This window comes from Molossus molossus, unplaced genomic scaffold, assembly GCF_014108415.1.
Source record: "Molossus molossus isolate mMolMol1 unplaced genomic scaffold, mMolMol1.p scaffold_m16_p_5, whole genome shotgun sequence".
In the NCBI taxonomy this organism is placed as follows: domain Eukaryota; kingdom Metazoa; phylum Chordata; class Mammalia; order Chiroptera; family Molossidae; genus Molossus; species Molossus molossus.
Window position 1 is genome coordinate 44,727,794 of NW_023425388.1, and position 16,154 is coordinate 44,743,947.

At 39.2% G+C, this 16,154-nt stretch overlaps 1 protein-coding gene across 3 annotated transcripts; it reads left to right on the forward strand.

The window, feature by feature from the left end:
- The first annotated feature begins 1,379 nt into the window (after positions 1-1,379).
- On the forward strand, positions 1,380-15,474 carry ZNF639 (zinc finger protein 639). Of its 3 annotated transcripts, none has more exons than XM_036243793.1 (6): positions 1,380-1,411; positions 5,289-5,360; positions 6,482-6,550; positions 7,562-7,672; positions 11,318-11,452; positions 11,587-15,474. In XM_036243793.1, exons 3-6 carry the CDS (start codon positions 6,493-6,495, stop codon positions 12,738-12,740), a joined length of 1,458 nt encoding a protein of 485 aa, XP_036099686.1. In that variant the 5' UTR covers positions 1,380-1,411; positions 5,289-5,360; positions 6,482-6,492; the 3' UTR covers positions 12,741-15,474. The 3 variants fall into 3 exon arrangements, with proteins under 3 accessions (XP_036099686.1, XP_036099684.1, XP_036099683.1); XM_036243791.1 differs by lacking the exon at positions 1,380-1,411 and adding an exon at positions 1,584-1,641; XM_036243790.1 differs by lacking the exon at positions 1,380-1,411 and adding an exon at positions 3,815-3,943.
- The last annotated feature ends 680 nt before the right edge of the window (positions 15,475-16,154 follow it).

A 16,154-nucleotide genomic window follows, 5' to 3' on the forward strand; every position in this document is an offset into this window, starting at 1 on the left:
AAGGTTTTGTTTGGCACAGGCTACAATGAGTAAACAGTAATTTAAAACGGTCCCATAACACCCCCTTGTGGCTTCTACTGTGTCAGATTGGGCAACAGCCCAATCAGCCTAGAGGAGGGAGCCATACATACAGCTCTTCATAAATTCAACAAACGTGTGGATTCCCTATTCTGTGCCAGGTACTAACTATACAAGATAAAATGCCGCTAAATCTCTTCGTGCTTTGTTAGGCCATGCCAGCATTCGTAAACATTCGTTTATTTAGGCTGAGCATAGAAGTTATACGGTCGTAAAAGTTGAGCCTCACAAACTAGTATCTTTCAAATAAGGCTTTATCTCCTGGTAGATAGTTGAAGGGATTCCAGATAGTCTGTGATTATTACTATCCAGCTGTTGGTTGGTAAGTATGTGTTAAGTACTGTGGACGTGGATAAAAGACACAGACTGCAGCCCTGACTATCCAAGTGACCTTGAGCACGTGATAAACCACACGGGAATCATGCACCCACTTAACAATCACTTAAACCTGGTGCTGAGGCTACAAAAAAAAATGAGTAAAACCTAGTCTCTAGCCCCTCATAAACTCATTTTTCTGATTTGTAAATTGGGACTAACCACCTCAGCTCATTTTCGAAAAGATTAAACATATGATCACTCTTGGACAGAAATATTCACTTTTGAAACCGCGTCCACAAGTTTATGTTTATTTAATTTAATCCTTTCTATATCTGCACATAGAAACTAAACGTCTGTAAAGGAACCAAATCATCTAATACAATCCCTATAATTTCACATTAATTCCACCAAGATTTCCGGAGTCAAGGAACCCGGCTGGAGCCTAATGACTCACAGTCTTCAAGAATTTCGCCCTGCTACCCCTCGGACAGCATTCCGGCCCCGTGCGGTTCTCGGACCATCGCCAGGGAAAGCAGGACGCGGGGTTGCCCTCTTCGCGGTCCCCTGCAGTCTGCAGCGACGCGTGGGGGTCGAAGTGGCTATGCCTAGGCAACCAAACCCGTGCGGGTCGTTCTCGCTCGTCCCCCGGAGGGAGCTGGTGGAGAACGTGCCGTGGCCGCCAGGCGCTTCTCGCACTTTTTCCGGGACGGCAGCGCTGGGGAGTGCAGGGGCGATTCCCTCGGCTGCCTCGCCTGGAGCCATTCTAGGGGTGGAATCACCGGCTCGGCTAGGGAGGGGCGGTACCCCGAGCGGAAGGGGCCTGTGGCGGCGCAGAGGTGCCGGCAGGGGGCGCGAGCCGCCGGGCCACCCCCGGGGCTAGAGGCCGGTGGTCCCTCCCAAGCCGAGTGTGCGGCGAGGCCGCGCTGCCCGATCCCCTGCCCCCACTCTCACCTCGTCACCTCCCCGCCCTCCCGGCGGGCCCCAGAGGTGCGCGGCGCAGGCGCGGAGCGAGGCGGTGAGTGTGGCCACTGAGCCTGGGCCCGGGGCCCGGCGGGCAGGGTGTAGGGCGCGCGGGAGGGAGCGGGGCCGGCGGGGCAGAGCGCCCGGGAGCCCGAGGGCCACAGTGGCGCCGCCCGCCTCCCTGTGCTCGCCAGCTGGCCGCACGGCCCCACCGCCCGCGCTCTGGCGCCTCGGCCGCCGCCTCGGAGCTACGCCTGGGCTGGCCCAGCGGGCCCCGGGGGACTGGTGAGTGTGAGGGAGGGCGGGCCGGCCTGGCGCGGGGCTGCTGCGGGGCACCGGGGCGGGCGGAGAGACCCATGGCGTCCTTGAAACCAAAACGCTGCCCTCGCTTTATGGCGGGATGGCGGCCCCCTCCCCCATCCCGAAGGCAGTTCCACCCCCAGTTGAAGACGCCACCACCCCGGCTCCCCTCGGTCCCTGCTGCTTTCCCTCTAAGGCCCTTTAGTGTCGGGCCTCGGGCGTCCCCGCTAGCCGCCGGGCCCAGGCGGCGCCGCGCGTGGCTCAGGGGTGGAGGCGGCTGGGGCTGGGCATCTCCTGCGGCGCCCGGGCTCTGGATGCCCGTCGGTGCCACGCTGGCCCTGCTAATAACCCTCGGGCGCAGCATCCCGCTGCTCTCGCCTCGAGCCGCCGCCGCTGCAGCAAGCTGGCGTCGGTCCGGGCGCTCAGGTCTCCAGCCAGTAGTCGAAGCCACTCTTTACGGTGCCTGTACACCCCTTTTGAGTGTTGTTTTCCACTACAGCTGCGGGACACGAGTAATTTAAAGCAGTTTTCTGTAAAGAGCTAAAGATTTGTACTTCAGCAAAGACCGACACTGTTGGGCATATAGTGGGCTCTAATTCAAGCTCTCCTGCGACATTTTGTGTTTAAATTCTTTTAAAATCTGGAAAACACACTTATTTTTAAATGGGGCTACATTTTTATACTAGTGTAGCTTTTTATTGTAAATGCTTGTCTTATTCTTTTTAAGGATATTTTATTGTTAGTTCTCACCCGAGGGTATTTTTTCGTTGATTTTTTTAGATAGAATGGAAGGGAGGGAGGAAGAGGGGGGGGTGAGGAGAGAGACACATACATTGGCTGCCTCCTGAGGCCCAGTCCAGGCGGGGATGAACCTGCAACGCAGGTACTAGCCCTTGATGGGGAATCAATTCCTTGGCAGTTCCATACTCTGCTCTGCTGAGCCAAACCAGCCAGAGAATTTGTCTTATTTTTATACCAGTTAAAAACAATATTTGCATTGCATGAAAGGCCTTTGAAAAAGGTGGTTTTATTTGATGCAAGTGCCTATTATGTATAGTCTGTTTTGTACATAGACATTCTTATTGTTGAAAAAGACAGTTGGAAAGGTCTCATTTTTGTAAATGTAAAATGTAAATTAATGTATACCTTAGCATAGGAAAATGTTTAGAAGTCTATACACCAACATGTTAACAGTGATTTTTCTGGGTGAATAGATTCTAGGTGATTTGATTAATTTAATAACATTTTCCTAATTTTCCTGCAGTGACATGTATTACGTCTGAGTTTCATTCAGAATCTTCCCCAAGAGAGGACTAGTGAGCAAATGCCACAAGAAACATTAATTTAAAAAAGCAACTTACAAAATACATGTCAGCATCTTTCCAACTGTCTCTTTTTTCAACAATAAGAATGTCTATGTACGAAACACACTATACATAATAAGCACTTACATCAAATAAAACCACCTTTTTCAAAGGCCTCTCATGTAAAGTAAATAATATGTTCCTAATTGGTATAAAAATAAGACAAGAGACTAGTGACATCTCAAAGTAAATGCCAGACTTCTTCATCTGGGTAGTTATGCTTACAAAAAGCATATGCAGACATTGCTGAAATAAAGGATGGTTAACATTTTGGGGCTTGAGTGGGCATTTTACCATCTTAATGAGAGGAGGTCTGCCAAGCGTTTGGATAGTTTTCAGCTCTAAGTAGAAGTCAAGCCTTTTTCTGACTAAGGTGATCCTATTTCTTTCACCTGGCCGTTTGAATCCAGACCAGCTTGCAACATTAATTTTAATGCCATGCTTGGTTTTCTTTTCTCTTATTCATGTTCGAAAGAATTTGAAGTGTATTCCGAAGTAAAAAGAGGTACTTGAACATGCTCAGCTGCCAGTTTTTTTTTTCCCCCTAATACCTGTAGAGCATTTAGAACATGAAATGTAAAGCTTTAGGCTGTATAAATTCTGGAAGTGTGCAAAAGAAGTGTTAGGAATAAGTCTTGAAATTTTGATTTATTATATAAATATGAAAACAAGCTTTTCTTTTATTGATTTTTGGATGCATGTGATTGGGATGGGCTCAAGAAATGCTATTTGTTTTGTTAGATGAGTCATTATATATATTGATAATCATTTCTATATATCTCATAGTTGTCAGTTTCTTTGGGTGATTCCCTTCCCCTCCTCCCAGCTGGTGGTTGAGTAAGAACTGGAAACAAGATGTAACTTGCTGGTAGCAGAGATTGGCAGTGAAGATTTACTCACACAATTAGCAGTTCCAAATCCAGGTATCAGAAGACATGGTTTTTTTGTTTGTTTTTTGTTTTTCTTTTTGTTAATCCTCATTTGAGGATATTTTTCCATTGATCTTTTTTTTTTTTTTTTTTTTTTTTGATAGAGTGGAAGGGAGGGAGGGAAGCAGAAGCAGAGACAGACCTTGTGAGAGAGACATGGATTGGTTGTCTCCTGCAGGACCCTGAGAGGGGCCGGAAATCAAATGCCCTTGCCCAGGAATCAATCTCCAGACCCTCTGGTCCGCGGGTCGATGCTCTAACTGCTGAGCTAAACTGCCCAGGGCAGAAGTCATGTTTTCATCTCTGGTTCTGCTACTTAGTTGGCTTGACTTTTACTAAGTCTGTTTCCTCATCAGTAATATTGAGTGGGTTTGATAGCAGCTCCTCTATGTACCTCACAGGATTGTTGGGAAGATCAAATAAAACAAGGATTAGGGAAGTGCTCAATAAACCAAAAAGTACTATCTTATTACTATATGATGACATCATCTATAGTAGTAATAGACCCAGAACTTAGTGAAGAAGCAAAAACATGTATACCTTAATTCCTTACCATTAGAAATGAAATGGTCTCAGTAATGATGCAAGTTCTACCTGCTATGTATATCACCTTATTGATAAGAAAAGCAGACTATGAAGCTGGTAGAAAAAAAACTCTTTTTCTGACATTCCTTGCTTGCCCACTGCTACAGTTGAAAGAATATTAATCTGAAATGGGAGAGGTAGTTCTGATTCTGACACTAATCTATTACTTGAATGGGAGTGATCACCTTATCTCCATATTTGTTTCCAAAGCTTGGGCTTTAAAAGTGATTAGTTCTTTGTTCAACTCCCAACTCTACCACTTATTACTGGGTTTACTGTGCCTCAGTTTCCACATCAACAACAAGGGGTAAATAATAATTTTGAGCGAGAGTAGTGGATTTTGCATATCACAGGATTAAATAAGATAAGACCCAGCTTGGTATGTAATTGGTGTTCAGTGAATAAATTGTTATTATTCTTCTATTGGTAAATAATTTATAAAAACTTAAATAGTTAAAAGTATGTTTTTCGGTGTTTGCTTTCATTATGGCTGAATAAATGCAGAATTTTATTCCTATTTTGGTGTTAAGATAGAGCTTTAGAAGGTAAGTTTATTTAAAGAAATATGACATTTACTTTTACTCACATTTATCAGTATATACAATTTTAAGTACTTAATACAGTACATTCAAAAGAATATTATACTTGAATTAATTATGTATAATTGTCAAGTTGATTAAAGATCTTGATACTATTGTATTCTTGAGTCTCAGAAATGAACTACATTTTGACTTCTGTCATGTTTTTCCTACAGGCACTTTTTACCATCTGTGAAAGCTTCCCTGTAATTAATTTTCCCTCACTTCCATATTAAGAATTATACCAAGTAAGTGGAATGTAGTAAAACGAATGAGTCAATTTTATAACAGTCCATGAGAATTTAATTATACATTGTTTGCTGCCATACCTGTCTTGTTCTCAATAGAATGTTGAAGGTATCTCATATGTAAGAAAAGGATTCTTTTCTTGAAAATTATATTCTGAGCTTCTCTGTGATGACTGCTTTTCCTGAAAGCCAGGGAATCAGTACAAATTTGTTAAAATATGTATTTTTAAGGGGTCATATCTATCTACCTTTTGCTTGAAAACTATCAAAATTTTCCCAGTTGTAAAAAATGTACCTGTTTTGCCTGGCTGGTGTGGCTCAGTGGTTGACTGTCAACCCATGCACCAAGAGGCCGCCAGTTCCCAGTCGGCACATGCCCAGGTTGTGGCCCAATCCCCAGCGGGGCGCATGAGGGAGGCCGCCAGTCTGTGTCCTCTCTCATCGATGTTTCTGTCTTTCTCTCTCTCAAATCATTAAAGAAAAAAAAAATTTTTAATGTACCTAGTTTATTCTAAATATGGTTTTTTATAAAAAAAAATAATAATTGAGCCCTGGCCAGTTTGGCTCAGCGGTTAGAGCGTCGGCCTGCGGTCCGGAGAGACCCGGGTTCGGTTCCCGCTAAGGGCACGTACTTCGGTTGCAGTTTGTCCCCGGCCCTGGTTGGTCGTGCGGGTGGCAGCCACTCGATGTGTCCCTTCACGTCGATGTTTCTCTCTCTCTCTCCCTTCCTCTCTCTCCCTCCCACTCTATCTGTACAAAAAATGGAAAAATATCCTCGGGTGAGGATAAAAAAAAAAAAATAATAAAAAAAAAAAATAATTGAAGCATAAGGCTTACTGTAATTATCTAGTGCTCACAATTATATCAACAGTTGAAAAAGAGTTCTCAAACTCAATTAGAAAAAAAAAAAAGCAAATTGGTGTCCTGCCTTAAAACTTGATTAGAAAAATTAATTCAAAATATAAACAGGCATTTTTTTTTTTAACATTTCTCTTATGAAGTACATTTTTAGGTGGCACACTCATTTCTTATTGCCAATAATCTCTTTGGCTAGAAGGAATTTTTATAACAATATTAACAATAGTTATTTATGACATTTGTTAAATTTTTTCATTTTTTAGATTGAAAAGATATGAATGAATATCCTAAAAAAAGAAAAAGGAAGACTTTGCACCCTTCTCGTTATTCAGGTAGTGAATTATTTTAAAGTTGGGCCATAGATTCATTTCCACGCAGTTGTAATTTGATGTATTTTCTCATAATGATCGGATAAAAGTTAAATTACCTGGGTCAATTTTTAAGTAAGGGAAATTTTTAAATAAATTCTGAGTATAAATTCTTCTTTGTCTATCATGTGCTAGGTAATATCAGAACTTATAGACATTATATAATCCTTACAACTTCAGGATTTATAAATATTTAGAATTAAATATCCAAGGTTGGATACTTACATAGCATAATTGAGATTTGTCTGTGTGCTTCCCAAGCTTAAGGCACAGTAATAACATTGTTGGAAGATTTTTTGCATCACATTGGGGAAAATATCTTTATCCTATTATTACTTTCAGAAATGTGAACTTTCATTTTGATTGTGCAATTTTAGATCCTTTATTTGAGGTTAGCTCTGCTGTCTTGGCAGTGTTAAGAATAGGTTTTTGTGGCCATCTGTACCTCACATACATGTACTTGGGATGGTTTCAGGCATACCTGTTAGTCCACCCAACCTACACATTCTTCATATCTAAGGAAACTAAATCTCATTTACTGCTTGCTGGCCCCTCCCAGACAAGACTTGAAATGATTGTATTCAGAAACCCTAACTGGTCCTCAGATTGTTTTTCCTATGCATTATGCTTTCTTTGCACTACCTAGAACATCTTTTTGGAGTTAATTTAGTGATTTTTTGGAATTAACACATTTATTGCATATTTTAATTTTGTGGGATTCTGACAGTAAGGCAAATGTATTTTTATGTGCTTCAGAGTATTATATTTTTATGTTGTGTAATTTGTGATTCTTTCAAAGCTCAATGTTAATATCAGATCTGAAATCTCTGAAATAAAAGCTATCAGAATTGAGAGAACTGTTACTTTATTACAGATAATATAAAAATGTATCTATGTTGGATATAGGGGTGGCTGTCACTATATGTATATGTGTTTGCTGTGCTTGACATTTTTAAAATTTTGTTTTATGTTCAGATTCCTCTGGAATAAGCAGAATTGCAGATGGATTCAATGGAATTTTTTCTGATCATTGTTACAGTGTCTGTTCTATGAGACAACCAGACTTAAAATATTTTGACAACAAAGGTATATCTAATGTTTTCTAAAATATTTTTCTTTAAATTACTTGTATCATCATTTCTTGCTTATTTGAAAATGTGGGTGAGTCATGATTTCAAAATTGGCAAGTATTTAAATGTAAGAAAACAGTAATTTTTTGTAATAAAGCAAGTAAGTGGATTTTAATTTTTAACATTATTTCAGATATATAAGTAAAAATCACATTTTCCTAAATCCATTTTACTCAGGTAGGAATTGGTGGCAAAGCAGGAGTGACCCAAAGTTGGGAATATTTATGGTGAAAGGTTAAGAATAGTGTTACATGTGGTTCTTCCCCTCAGCTATGCCTTTCGGTCTGGAGGGTTAATGGAAGAAAAGAACAGAGGGTAAAGGATTTGGTCTCTCTCAATCTTTCATATTCTGCTGACTTCTCTTTTCTTTTTTTTTTTTTATCCTCACTCGAGGACATTTTTTCATATTTTTGCTCAGATAGAGTGGGGGGAAACGGGGGAGAGAGAGAGAGAAACATCGATGTGAAAGGGACACGTCGAGTGGTTGCCACCCGCACAACCAACCAAAGCCAGGGACAAACTGCAACCGAGGTACGTGCCCTTAGCGGGAACCGAACCCGGGTCTCTCTGGACCGCAGGCCGACGCTTTAACTGCTGAGCCAAACTGGCCAGGGCTGATTTCTCTTTTCTAGAGTGTTGAGTGAATGATAACAACTTGTGTTTGTTTTTTTCCTTGCTCTGCAACCATTAAAATTGCCAGTTCCCTTGAGCTTCTGTTATAGACACAGAAACATAAATTATTAAAAATCATACGGAGTCAAGAGACATCAGTATGAACTCATATGTTTGGCTTAATACAGACCAGATGTTACAGAAATACTTATAGGTATATCTACATATATCTGGTGGTGTACACATATTTTTTTGTTCCATTCTGAGAGGTCATGAAAGAAATGACATCTCAATAGCAGTGAGCATATCTAGTACCTGGATCTTGGTTTCTCTCTCTTTTTTTTTTTTTTATCCTCACCCGAGGACACTTTTCCATTTTTTTTTCAGATAGAGTGGGAGGGAGAGAGAGGAAGAGAGAGAGAGAGAGAAACATCGACATGGAAGGTACACATTGAGTGGCTGCCACCCGCATGACCAACCAGGGCTGGGGACAAACTGCAACCAAGGTACGTGCCCTTAGCAGGAACCGAACCCGGGTCTCTCTGGACCGCAGGCCAATGCTCTAACCGCTGAGCCAAACCGGCCAGGGCTGGATCTTGGTTTCTAATACCATTGTCCAGTGAAAAGAACTAGGGCTTCTTGGAGAAATGGCTGATTCTAGTTCTGGGAAAGGGAGTATACAGGATGAGCCTGAAGCATTTTACAGTTCTGGAAAATAAGGAAATACTCAGAACTCACACACACACACAAAGAAATACTACAGGTGTGCCAAAGGAGCACAGGAGCCAAAGCTGAAGCATGAGTCCATACTGATATAAATAAATGATTGAATAAATAAATGGGAAGAAACAAATCTCTTGTACAGAAGAATTCCAAATTATTTATGTAGATACTCTTCTCTCAAGGAGATGGAATATAAATCCTCACTTTTTAAAAAAATATGTTTTTTACTGATTTTTTAGAGAGAGAGGGAGAGAGAGAAACATCGATGTGAGAGATACACATTGATCAGCTGCCTCCTGCATGCCCCTCACTGGGGATCGAGCCCACAACCTGAATATGTGCTCTGACTGGGAATCGAACTGGGACTTAAGACCTCTCAGTCAATAGAACGGTGCTCAATCCACTGGGCCACACTGGCCTGGCTAAATCCTCACTTATGTATTTATTTATTTAATAATCCTTACCTGAGGATATTTTTCTATTTATCTTCACATAGAATGCAGGGGGAGGGAAGAGAGAGAAACATCGATGTGAGAGATACATATCGATTGGTTGCCTCCTGCACAATCCCGACCAGATCCAGGACTGAACCACAACCAAGCTATGTGCCCTTGACCGGAATCAAACCTGTGATTCCGGTTAGGCCGACGCTCTAACCACTGAGCCAAACCTACCAGGGCATAAATCCTCACTTTTTAAGTGTGGACTTGTACATAGTGACCCCCTTCCAAAGTACAGAGTATGGAAAGTAAAAGAGTAACTTTACAGAGGAGAAACTTGATAAATACTACCTTAACCAGGTGATCAAGCTCAACATTAACAGTAATAAATCATTTTAATCATATGTACCCTTGATAAGATGTGATAAAATGGTAGTTTGTCTCTGGGGTCTGCTTCCAATAACTCATAATCCCAGTCAAACTATGCAAAAACAACAGACAAATTTTCATAGTGGGGTATCCTATGAAATAACTGATCTGTCCTCCTCAAAATTATGGTCATCAAAAACAAGGAAAGTCTGAGAAATGGCCACAGCTAAGAGTAGCCTAGAGAGACTTGACAGCTAAATGTCATGGGATCCTGGAACAGAAAAAGGACATTAGCTAAAAACTAAGGAAATCTGGATGAAGTGTGGATTTTAGTTAATAAAAACTTATTGGCCCTGGCTGGTTTGGCTCAGTGGTTAGAGCGTCAGCCTGCGGTCTGGTGAGACCCGGGTTCGGTTCCCGCTAAGGGCACGTACCTTGGTTGCCGTTTGTCCCCAGCCCTGGTTGGGTCGTGTGGGTGGTAACCACTCGATGTGTCGCTTTCACGTCGATGTCTCTCTCTCTCTCTCTCTCTCTCTCTCTCTCTCTTTCTCTCCATCCCACTCTATCTGAACAAAATATCGAAAAATGTCCTCGAGTGAGGATTAAAAAAAACAAAAAAAAACTTATTGGTATTGGTCATTAATTGTAACAAATGTACCATATAATTATAAAATGTTGCCCGGCCGGTGTGGCTCAGTGATTGAGCATTGACCCATGCTCTGTCACTGGTTCAATTCCCAGTCAGGGCACATGCCCAGGCTGTGGGCCTGATCCCCAATGGGGAGCATGCAGGAGGTAGCCAGTCGATGTTCTCTCATTGATGTTTTTGTCTCTCTCTCCTCCCTTCCTCTCTCTCAAGTCAATAAAGAAAAGAATTTTTTAAAATAAATAAAATGTTAATAGAGAAACTGCAGGATATATGGGAATTCTCTGTACTACTAAAATTATTTCAGTAAATCTTAAACTTCTTAAAAATAATGTCTATTAAAAACAACAATGACATCAGGCTGAAGCCCAGTGTTCTCTTCTAACCTATATTGCAGTTTCTTCCTGCTAACTTGAAAACACCAGGGCTGGGCTGAGGGAATAAAGGCTGTTCAAACTTGGTAACATTAATTAACATTAAAAAGTGTGTTCTGCCCTGGCCAGTTTGGCTCAGCGGTCGAGCATTGGTCTGCAGACCAGAGTTCCGGGGTCGGTTCCCGCTAGGGACATGTACCACCAAAAAAAAAGTGTGTTCTAGTCCAAATGGGGTATGGAAGCAAAAACATTTGCTTATTTGGACAGGTTTTCTTTGTGTCAGTGATAGACATAACATCTTTTTATGGCTAAATCTAAGTCCTTAGTTCCTGTTGGAATGCAAAATTATACTTAAACTATTTGGTGCTTTGTGTTACAATATTTAACATTTAATGCTTTGATGTAAATAATGTGTTTTTCCAAATTTCTGTTTACAGATGATGATTCTGATACAGAGACATCAAATGACTTGCCAAAATTTACAGATGGAATCAAGGCCAGAAACAGAAATCAGAACTATCTGGTTCCCAGTCCCGTACTTAGAATTCTGGACCACACTGCCTTTTCTACAGGTTAGGGAAATAGTAATAGCATTTGCATATTTTTATAGACCGATGAAGAAATGCATGAAATAAATTTTTGCCTGTTATTTATGTAATAGGTCTTATTTAGTAACAGTGGATAATAGGCTTGTTTTATTTTGCAGAAAAATCTGCTGATATTGAAATTTGTGATGAAGAGTGTGACTCACCTGAATCAGTCAACCAACAAACTCAAGAGGAGAGTCCTATTGAAGTTCACACTGCTGAAGATGTTCCAATCGCTGCAGAAGTGCATGCAATTTCTGAAGATTATGATTTAGAGACAGAAAACAATTCCTCTGAGAGTCTCCAAGACCAAACTGATGAAGAGCCACCAGCCAAACTTTGCAAAATTCTTGACAAGAGCCAAGCTCTGAATGTGACTGCCCAGCAGAAGTGGCCTCTACTGAGAGCTAATAGCAGTGGCCTCTATAAATGTGAACTTTGCGAGTTCAACAGCAAATACTTTTCTGATTTAAAGCAGCATATGATCCTGAAGCATAAGCGTACTGATTCAAATGTGTGTCGAGTGTGCAAGGAAAGTTTCTCTACCAACATGCTTCTGATCGAGCATGCCAAACTGCATGAGGAGGATCCCTACATTTGTAAATACTGTGATTATAAGACAGTAATTTTTGAGAACCTTAGCCAACACATTGCAGACACTCATTTTAGTGATCACCTTTATTGGTGTGAGCAGTGTGATGTTCAGTTCTCCTCAAGCAGTGAGCTCTACCTGCATTTCCAGGAGCATAGCTGTGATGAACAGTACTTGTGTCAGTTCTGTGAACATGAAACAAATGATCCAGAAGACTTGCATAGCCATGTGGTAAATGAACATGCATGTAAATTAATAGAGTTAAGTGACAAGTATAACAATGGAGAGCATGGACAGTACAGCCTCTTGAGCAAAATTACCTTTGACAAATGTAAAAACTTTTTTGTATGTCAAGTATGTGGTTTTCGGAGTAGACTTCATACAAATGTTAACAGGCATGTTGCTATTGAACATACTAAAATTTTTCCTCATGTTTGTGATGACTGTGGCAAAGGCTTTTCAAGTATGCTAGAATATTGCAAACATTTAAATTCACATTTATCTGAAGGGATTTATTTATGTCAATACTGTGAATATTCAACAGGACAAATTGAAGATCTTAAAATTCATCTAGACTTCAAGCATTCGACTGACTTACCTCATAAATGTAGTGACTGCTTGATGAGGTTTGGAAATGAAAGGGAATTATTAAGTCACATTCCAGTCCATGAGACAACTTGATTATTCTCTTTACCTTGCATAATGTAAAATAATAAATACAACTTTATTGAAGATGTTAAAATGTATGATTTTAAAAGAATTTATGAGAATTGCTTTTAACAAGTAAGATTTTTAATTGTCCAATTTTCTTGGCATTGCTACACTTTTCAGTATATGATTGTATCCAAAATATGATATTCTCAGTTTATGGTAGCTCATAGTTTTAACCACTCTTTGTGTCTATCATTCTTTGCATGTGCTCTGATTTTATGAATGGATAAGAAACATACTAAAAATACTAGACTAGTTTTTCTTCCATAACCATAGGTGCTGTTAACTTTTTAAAACTCAAGACAAGTTTAGTTTTTCATGTATGAAGTCATAAAGTACTACAGTACCAAAACTAAAATGCAACATAATATACAATTAAGTCCACTAATACTCCCATTAATAAGAACTCAGGGCCTCCTTTTGCATTCTCCATCGGTAATTGTCCCTAAAGCTCTCCATCTGAGTGATTCTTGTAATAATACTAGGAGGTCAGTGTTACAGGAGGAAGAAAAGATCCAGTTTTCTTGGCAGTCTTTTAAAATTCTCACTTTATTTTAGCCCTTATATATATTAAGTAATATGTATATGTTAATACTTTAACACTGGGGGTGAGGAGGAACTGGTAAGGGATTAGACAGTGGAAAAGAAATATTTCATAATTCCTAACCTGTTCGCATTACATTTTCAATTATGCAACTGGGAAGTCATGTCCAAACTTCTGATGTCAAATTATTTATTAACTGAGAAATCCCACTGAAGTGTCAATACAGAATTAGGGAGATCTAGGATATAGGGGTTGCTGGCATAATAACCTACAAATTACTTTCGATAATGGTAAAATAATCTTAGCTTCCATATTAGTTCCTATGGCTCCTGTAATAATTACAACAAACTGAGTGGCTTAAACAACAGAAATTTATTTTCTCACTTCAAGAGACTAGAAGTCAAAAATCAAAATGTTGCCATAGTTTGTTCCTTCTGAGGTCTGTGAGGGAGAAGGGTCTGTTTTGAGCCTTACTCCTTCCTTGGCTTGTAGAGGTATTCTCCCTGTATGCAATCTGTCTCCAAATTTCCCCTTTTTATAAGAACATCAATCATGTTGAATTAGGGCTCACCCTATGGACTTCTTTTTAACTGGGTAAGACCATATCTTCAAATAAGGTCATATTTTGAGATACTGGGGCCCAGGACTTCAACATATAAATTGGGAGGAAGGAAGGAGAGACACAATCATCACAATTCAAAAGCAGCTTCTTAAATACCAGTATCAAGAAGATAAAATTGTGTGCATCACTGGCTTCAAATTTAATAGAAACTTCAGCTAACAATATTGCTGTTCAGGAATATTGATATAGTTGAAGAAACCAATTTATGACCTATGATTTTCTCACTTCAAAAATAATGGGAATTCAGTCTATTTTGAGTGTTGGCAGTAAAAAGTACTTTCAAAACCAATCATTTGTATCTCTACTATTTTGTCACGTATGCATACCTGTATTCTTACAAACTGCCATTCCATCTGATTATAACTTTCCAGGTAAGGCTGTCTGATACAAATGTTTCTTAAAAGACTTAAGATCATTTAAATTATAAAAGAACCTTAGAAACCATCTCATCTAAACCCTCTGATTTTCTAAGTTTCTTATAGAAATAGAAACTTAGGTTGTTTGGTCAAGGTCACAGTCACAAAACCATTAGAGCAGACAGGAGTGAATTCAAGTTATTTGGCTTCCAGTCTAGTAATGTTTCCATTACACCATGTTCCATAAAAAAATCTAAGCTTTGTCCTTGTGGTATTTTTCATGACTACTTAACCTAGCCATTCAGCTGCCTTCAAAAAGAGCTAATTCTATTTTTGAGCTCCAGGAATTTGATTTTTCAGGAAACAAACCTTAAATAAGTAATACTTTGATGGTTTTTAAAAATTCTTAATTTATTGCTTTACTTTTGATCAGGTGTCACTAATCAAATTAAAGAGACTAGCCCTGGCCGGTTTGGCTCAGCAGTTGGAGCATTGGCCTGCGGACCAGAGAGTCCCGGGTTCGGTTTCCGCTTGGGGCATGTACCAAAAAAAAATGAGACTGTAACGAAACTAAAATATTAAATCTAGGTTTTAGAAATATAACTTTGTATTATTGATGAATCTGCAGCTTGAAGTGACATCACACTGACCACTTGTTTCAATAAAAACTTGGCTTTGATTCAGCTTTCAAATAAGTATGTGAGTGACTATAAATTGCTGAGGTAGCTGGTCTATAATTTTAGCATAATGAACTTCTTTGGAAAAACATGTACCTAAAAAGAAAATTTTCTAACTACTTTTGGGTTTTTTCCTCTCAAAGACAGGCATTTCTACTGTATCCTGCAACTTGAACTACAATTCATATATGAGGAAACAACTGATAGTGATGATTTTTTATTAGAATAACATTCTAATTCTACAATCGAATTCTTGGCAGTGGACAGTAGTGATGGGTTATTTTATTTTACTTGCTGTTTTTATTTCCACTTTGCAATGAATTACTACTTTTGAAATTCCAAATCATTCCCCTTATACTACAAAATTTCAAAGTGACCATGCACTACTCAAAAGACTCCCTATTGTCAATTTTCCAGTTTTATTATTTTAAATCAGCTTTCTTATATTTCTTTGAATGTATGTCATCACATTAATCAGTTTCACTGGACCTATAACAAGTTGTTAGGTGGTTGCTGAATTGTTGACAGCATAGTATATATAGGCTTTTCTTTTTCAATAGATTAACATTGTTCCTAATTTTAAAATCTGATTTACAAAGAATTACTTGATTGTTGTTAACCTTAACTGCTTGTTTTGTCAATGTTACTACCTTTTGCAATTAGTTTGATATAGTTCTCAAACTACTATGATTAATTTTTAATGGAATTTTAATGACTAAAAGCACTGTAAGTTATGTAAATTTGAAAAGGCTAATTTTAAAATGGCCACAATTCTTTTGGGAAGCAGATTGGTTTACCAAAAAAATCAATACTCATTAAGAATTTAAGTGAAAATAAACAGTTAAGACCAAATGTTAATTCAAATGGAGAAGAAAATTTGGTTAGTCAGATTACCCTACAATTAACAGTTTCACCCATATAAATTAAAAATAAAAATCTGGGGTATATATATTCCTTTGCCTGTAACTTTTAGCCTGATGACTTAAGACTCAGAGTATCTACCAGAAATTTTTATTCATGGAATTGAGTTTATGGATTTATATTTATACTTACTGGTTTTCCATGAATTAATATTTTAAGACATTAAAATGTAAGAAAAATGTACATTTGTGCTGTAAAATCTAAATTCACAAAGCTAAAAGTTGTCATGTGTATATTACATGTTTATATGAAGTTATAGTATGT

What these genes read in the sequence shown, in the direction of transcription:
- ZNF639 (XM_036243793.1), top strand. Translation starts at nt 6,493, where the DNA reads ATGAATGAATATCCTAAAAAAAGAAAAAGGAAGACTTTGCACCCTTCT. An exon ending in AAAATATTTTGACAACAAAG is followed by an intron (nt 7,673 to 11,317) that starts GTATATCTAATG and finishes TTCTGTTTACAG; the next exon opens with ATGATGATTCTGATACAGAG. An exon ending in CCACACTGCCTTTTCTACAG is followed by an intron (nt 11,453 to 11,586) that starts GTTAGGGAAATA and finishes TTTATTTTGCAG; the next exon opens with AAAAATCTGCTGATATTGAA.